We start from the raw sequence: 7032 nt of genomic DNA on the forward strand, positions 1-7032 counted from the left end.
AGCAAACTATTGTGTATCGTATCCACTGCAATACACAAACTCGGACCATATGCAGGAGATAAAAATATAATGCTATATAAATAAGGGAAGTTGACGATAGAAAAGTCATCTCGTTTTTCATAAAGTTTGTTCATAGGCTACTATTTACATAATTCGTTTTGGAATAGAATATCCAAATATGGGAAAAAGCGTATGCCAAAGCAAGAACTTTCTTCTTCTCCGGTACATGTATGTTTCTAATGAAATTCTGCACCATATTACTACAAAAAAGTCTGCTGAAAATACTTCTGAAGTTTGTTTATTGCTTTATAAGAGATGAAGTATTCCATTTATGAAATACATCATCTGAAAATGCGACCTTCGTGAAAATTCCATATTTTACTACAATGGCAATGGTTTGCACCAAAAAAGTGGACGTACCCTTTTGGCCCTTAGTGTCGCAGTATGAGGAATTTGGGTTATTTAAGTGCAAAATAATATGGTGTGATCGTATATGTATATAAATAAATTGACATGAGTGACAATTCATTTCCAATATTGCATTCTACCGTCGCGCATCCATTCATAGAACCATGAGTCTGAAATACTATCCTTCAAAATTTCTCTTGGTACTTTGTACCATTCATGTTTTGAAATGTGGCGCTGTTTCCTCCGAGGAAGAGTTTGATACTTCTACTCCGTCCATGAAGGATGTCCCTCGATCAGCTTGGACTCTGGTTGACAAGTTAAAAGAAGCCGTGGAGAGGATTAACGGACCAGTAGATTCTGATATTTCATTTCACCCACTTGGTAAGTTTTTGAAAGACTTCTACGTAGCGTCAAACTCAATATTTTTATAGTCCTAGGACTAACTCCTGCTGTTTCTATTGAAGACTTCATTGATGGGGAATACCGATTTGATCTTAGCGGGGTCCTGTCTGATCCGTACGTAACAGGAATTGATCTAACCTGGGCCTCCTCCTCAGAGCAAGTTTGTCAAATGGTCTTGGCCGGGAAAACTGTCAGTAAGTATTGATACTGAGTATATGAGTTAAGTGTAAGCTCACTCAAAAAAAACATACCGGTCTATAGATATTAATGCTTCAATATATAAAGACAAAATGCACAAGCAGTCTTCAGTTTGATGCATGCAGAAAGGTACTCTCCATGTGTAGAATAATACGAAGAATAACACAAAGAGGGTACATTGTAGTACTTCCAAATAATATCTTTATTTTTAGCCATTTTGTTTCGAGTAAAAAGGTAGATTCTCTATAAGGCCATTTTCCGGCCTACGATAAAATCACTTTAAAATGTGATTTTATATAACTATAATCATTCTAGTTCATGATTTTGATGTTTGTTTTTCAACATCGATCATCTAAGTCACGTGATTTAGAAATAAAAAAAATGGCCGTCAGTTAAAGAAAAATAGAGGGTGGGTCTATTCAAATCAAGTTTCTTTGTATGTTTCTGAGTGTAAATGATCAAAAATTGTTTATTTATGTAGGAGATACATCAGACATAAGTAATGAATTGGAAGATATTATAAATTTAAGGTTCAAGATATTTTTTATAACAAGAATTCCGATGCATCCACATTTTGCATTATTTGAATGTAAATCTTCACGAAATTCACACTGTATGATGCTGAAAAAGTTTAATTAGCATTTTATTAAAAGTATTATATCATATATAATTATATTGTAATTGTATATCATTTCTATAGATGTGTTACTTATTTTAAGCATAAAATAACCATTTTAGAAATGAAGTTTCTAAGTTTCTATTGAACTATAAAAGTTATGCAAAAATGTTTAAAGCACTGAATGGATTTTGATTGGAATTAAATGAAAGTGGAGTAGTAATTAAGAAAAGAAATACAACAATTGCAAAAAAATAAGAATTAACAGCATAAAAACATAAATGCAAGTACATGTTGACTATCCATATACATGTAACTCAGAGCGGTTGCATTAAAATATACATCTCTAAGTGAAATGAAATATCGTCGTAAAATGGCTTTGCTTTTATTTAATTACTCGTGTTGCACGAAATATTTAATTACAAATGCCATCTAAATGTTATGTTCATGTATTTACATGTATAAAAGTTGAGACCCCCCCCCCCTTTCTAACGGCACAACATAAAAATGGAGTTGAATTTTAACAGTTCCTTCAACTATGCATATCAGAAGTTTTCGTATATACTAGTATAAGGACTTAAGAGTTCTACAACATCCCAGGTAGAAAATGGACCCTAAGGGTTTGATGCTCCTTTCGCACTCTTGAAACCTGTAGGTTAAATTCAGTCTCTTTCCCAGTGCAGCGTCAAAAACTTGTTTAACATGGATAGTGACAGTTCCCTACATAAGTCTTTAGCATTTAAAGTAAATGTCATGAGTCTTTAGGATATTATCTTTTAAAAAAAAAAAAAGGACCCGTCCCGCATTAGGCGTTGGTCAGTAATGCAACTTGACCTTAAGTGGATGATCTCTATATCTGGTTGAAAAATCCTTAAATGGGGTAAAGCAACATTCAATTATAAATCACATATTACATATAGGAATCCCTCTCCTCCTTACCAGTTTATTTCCTAAGACAGGACTACTGTTCTCGTAACTTATATCGATGCTATCAAAGAAGTGTGATGAATAGATTGAGTCCTCTCAATTAAGACCCAATGCAGTTAACAAAAATATGGATCTCATGTTACTCGTACGGAAGTGTCCATATAAAAATTATGTGTGTACCCATAGGAAAAGAAAGTCTATAACACAAATGGGAAATGCATTTTACCGCTTCAACAAAGATGACTTTTATCATTTCTAGAACATATGCAGTACTGATAAGGAAATACAAAGAATATTTGCAATACTCATAACTGTATTCAAAGAAGTAGCATATAAAGATAAACTAAACTGTCATTATAAATATAAAAGATAACTCATATTCACACCTTATAGCCTATAAAAAGATTTTATTTCTTAATTTTTATTAGGCATTTCAAAGAAACGTCTTCACTTGTAATTTCACGACATCCAGTCTTTTCAGTCCTTTGATTTTAGATTTTTTAGTAAAAATTTTACATTTATTTTTAGTAAATATGCATAGCTGATATAAATCTTAGTAAATCATCAGAAAATTGTACTCTAACCAAAAATTCATAAAAAGAAATAATCTACATAAGCTGGTATCCTTCATTGTGAGTAGTTAGCCTTTTCTGCAAATATCGTAAAAATGAATCGAAAAGTTTTTATTTGGATGTCATAACCACCTTTAACCAAATTCATAATTTGCTAGTCACTTTTTATGTTTATTAGAAATTTACATGCAAATTTTTATTGTTGGTTGAGGTGGTTATGACATGCGTAGGAGTTATCTAACACAGCCACCCTCTTGAGTTTTCCCATTACTCTAATGCTAATACGGACCGATAGTACCTTACTTTGTGACCCTAAATCATTAAAAATACTATTGTATCATTAACCAGCCAATATTTATCATTGAATTGGAACATACGCCTAGTGATTCATGCAATTTTTAAGGGGTAAAATACTGTCTGAAAATTTGAAGTCATTGTAGGCCGCAAAACGGCCTTATAGAGAATGATCCTTTATTGCTTGACATTGCTGTCGGAATGGGTACTTTGGAAGTTTCACAACTATACCATGATATGTTATTTTTTATTGCAGAATTACACGGTAAAGTCAGTTATGGATATGTTTTCTTTGACCTTGACAATCTTTTATCCAAAGAACATTCAACTAAATATACTAACGCTAAGGTTTTACCATCTCACATTTGCCATGTGGAAAAACCTCCTGAAAAATCATTTTTGGTGGTGTACAGGAATGAAACAAAAGAGAACCTGTTCCGAGAATTAGAAACTTTGAGATTATACAGCCCTAAAAGACATGATGAAAAAATAAGCCAGGACAATCAGTCAATCAGAAAAGCGAGGAGTACGAATAATCAAGTGCGCGAAAACAAGGCTAGTGAGGGTGGAACATCAGCAAAAACTGGACCCAACACCACATCAACACAATGTCGTCTCGTTCCATGGACAGTAGACTTCGTACAGTTACACTGGGATCGATATATCCTTTCTCCGAAGTTTTTTCAAGCTAATGCTTGTCAAGGAAGCTGTGAAAAGAACTGCACCCTTTCAAGCACCCTTTCAAATCTCGACACAAATTATTCTCTTTTGAGGATGTTATATGGGTTTCTGGATTGTCCGAAATGTAAACCCGCAAAATATGGTTCGCAAGCCATTATATTTCTGGGATATGGCTCTTTGATTGTCAGGAGTGTGGCGAAAATGCGAGTCCTGGAATGTAAATGTGATTGTTGAGTCATTGATTGACCAGAGTTCTCCTTTATATTTATGTGAGAAACTATGTAAATAATGATTATTTTGGGATGATTAAAATGATGATTTTTGCATACATGTCCAAATACTTAATACCATATATGAGACTCTGTGCTATGTCGATGTCGTCGATATCGACAATAACATGACGATATCGTATCGATATCGATCCTATTTGTAGAATTTATTTTCACAGTGAGGTAAAACATAATTTTACAAGGTCACAAGTGATGTCAAATTTATTCATTATTAGCATGAATATGAAATTAAATTATGATAAGGAAACGGTTAGTGGTTGTTATTGTTTTAGATTATGTTTAGAGTAAGATGTTGGGTGATGGTGAAAGTTGTTTAATATGTTTTGACAATCATGATTCGATATCGATACGATATCGTCGATATCGACGATATCGACAGTAGGGTAAACTAATTACATGTAATCAGAAAGTAAATATGCACAAGAGTTGCATGGAGAAACAGAACTTATTGTCATGGGATATGTTAAAAATAAAGATTTTGTATCAGGATGAATTTTGTAATATATTTTGATTATGGTTACGATAGAGTAATTCTGCACCCGCCTTGAATTCTGTGTAAGCATTACAATACAAAAAAGTGCTTGTTTATAAACATGCATCATTAAAAGTTCTTTACAGGGAAAGTTTTATAAATAAACTATCTATAATTTTTGATACTACATCAAATGAAAGGGGCAGCGAATATACACCATTTCAACCATTACCAATACATTGTCCCTTATTTTGAGATTGAAAACGTTGTAAAATGAATTTCAAAAACCAAATTAGGGATAAATGGACAGTAACCGTTGAGGGAGGGTATTTATTAATTTATATCATGACAGACCAGAGAGTATTTTTCTCAACACTCTTCGCAAAGGGAGGAAAAATCAGAGTTTTGTTGCATTTAGTTCTCCTGATATCCTCCCATCTGGTGACAGGGTAAGTGTTAAGGTGAAATTGTAATAAACTCATGTTTGCTTCTAATTGGAATTTTCAAGCATAGTTTTTTCTTATTGAAATTTTGAATTATTTTCTGTTTTATTAATTTTTATCAATAAAAATAAGACTACTTCTATGACATCTTAGCATTTATAAAGTATTGCATACCCTTTATCATTCATTATAATACAATTTTCACAAACTGTTTTAATTCTTTGAACTTGAATATTTCATTATTGATAAAGATGATCTTTACAACAGCCTGTATCACCAAACGTATGAATAAAAGATATTTTAAAATCATGATCTAGTATTGCATATGGAAACCATAATTCTTTAACAATCATGAATAACTTGTTAAAACAGAAAGCATTGTAATAAACACACAAAGATAGAGAAATATTATAGTAAACTATAAAAAAAAAAGTTATGTGTCGATATCGTAACTACATCGTGTCTTGGACATAACTCGATTTTTGTACATATTCTCTCACAACGAGAGGTTTGTTTTTAATATATTGGAGAACTTACCTTAACACTAATGTTTACTTTTTGAAAGATACAGTCTCAAAACTGCAACGGCATGTGTAATCAAATTGAGTATATTACGCGTTTACACGCCTGCTAATCGATCAGTTGCACAACCAGCAGTTGTGTATAACAATCAAAAGAGATCGATTTCTGGTTGTGCATTTGATGCAAATAATTCCAGTACACAGGTAGTAAATTGACCCGATTCAGGCAATAATTGATATTTTTATTAAAATATAAGAATGTGATTACATGAGCTATTTATTTTTCATTAATTTTACACTCTCTTAAAATGCAATGATTGTCGATTAGCGCCGATATTTGTTTTGAAGCAAGGGCTAGTAGAGCGAAAACGCTGATTGGAATTTTTTAGAATTTGAATATTCAATGTCCACCATTTATTTTTTTTTTTGTGTATTATTTGACTCGAAGATAACATTGCATATTTTCAGTTGTGAAAGAGATTTCAGGTTATGCATGAGATAAAGGATAAAAATTTACAAAAGTATTATACAATCTTTATTCACCTTTTATACTATATTACTTTTGATAATTATAACGTTTTAAATATTGGCTATAACGTTGCAGGGGCTGTACCAGCAATTTTTGAGGGGAGTATTTTTCGATGCCCCAATAATGCATATAGAATCACACAGCAGGCTCTCCAAACAAACCAAAAAAAAAAAAAAAAAACAAACAAACAAACAAATAAAACAAAAACACAACTGAACAAGCAACCTGTACATAGATATAGATGTAGCTATAATTCTCCAAAATCTTCCGCTGATTTTAAAGTGAAACCTTGCATATAATGTGTTGGTAGTCGCACCCAAGGCTGGGATTGTGAAGGTACTCAGATGAACGCAAAACGAGGAAACTATCTGTAGCGATCAGAAAGGACAGAGAATGAACAACATATACAGTGTATTTATTTTATTCAAAATATTAGACGTAAAATATCCATGTTACATAAAACTCTCTCTCTCCCTCTCTGCAAAAATCAGGGGGGGGGGTGTCCAATCCCCGAAACCAACCCCTTCTGGATCAGCCAGTGATGTTCAATCATTTTTGCAAGCACTTTTTTTTTACTTTTTCAGCAGCAGCGGCCGTTCTATTTGTGGTTGTGCTAGAAAGTGCACATGGAGAAATGAGACACTATTTTTTTCATTACTTCTGTAAACTAATTCTTAAA

General features: G+C 32.7%; 1 protein-coding gene across 1 annotated transcript; it reads left to right on the forward strand.

Moving 5' to 3' along the window:
* Positions 1-515: 515 nt before the first annotated feature.
* LOC134240408 (nodal homolog 4-A-like) lies at positions 516-4422 on the forward strand. The gene is made up of 3 exons (XM_062722501.1): positions 516-789; positions 873-1004; positions 3674-4422. Exons 1-3 carry the CDS (start codon positions 573-575, stop codon positions 4330-4332), a joined length of 1008 nt encoding a protein of 335 aa, XP_062578485.1. The 5' UTR covers positions 516-572; the 3' UTR covers positions 4333-4422.
* Positions 4423-7032: the final 2610 nt, after the last annotated feature.

Source organism: Saccostrea cucullata, unplaced genomic scaffold (genome assembly GCF_032062105.1).
Source record: "Saccostrea cucullata isolate Sc308-1 unplaced genomic scaffold, CSIRO_AGI_Scuc_v1 ctg246, whole genome shotgun sequence".
Lineage (NCBI taxonomy): Eukaryota > Metazoa > Mollusca > Bivalvia > Ostreida > Ostreidae > Saccostrea > Saccostrea cuccullata.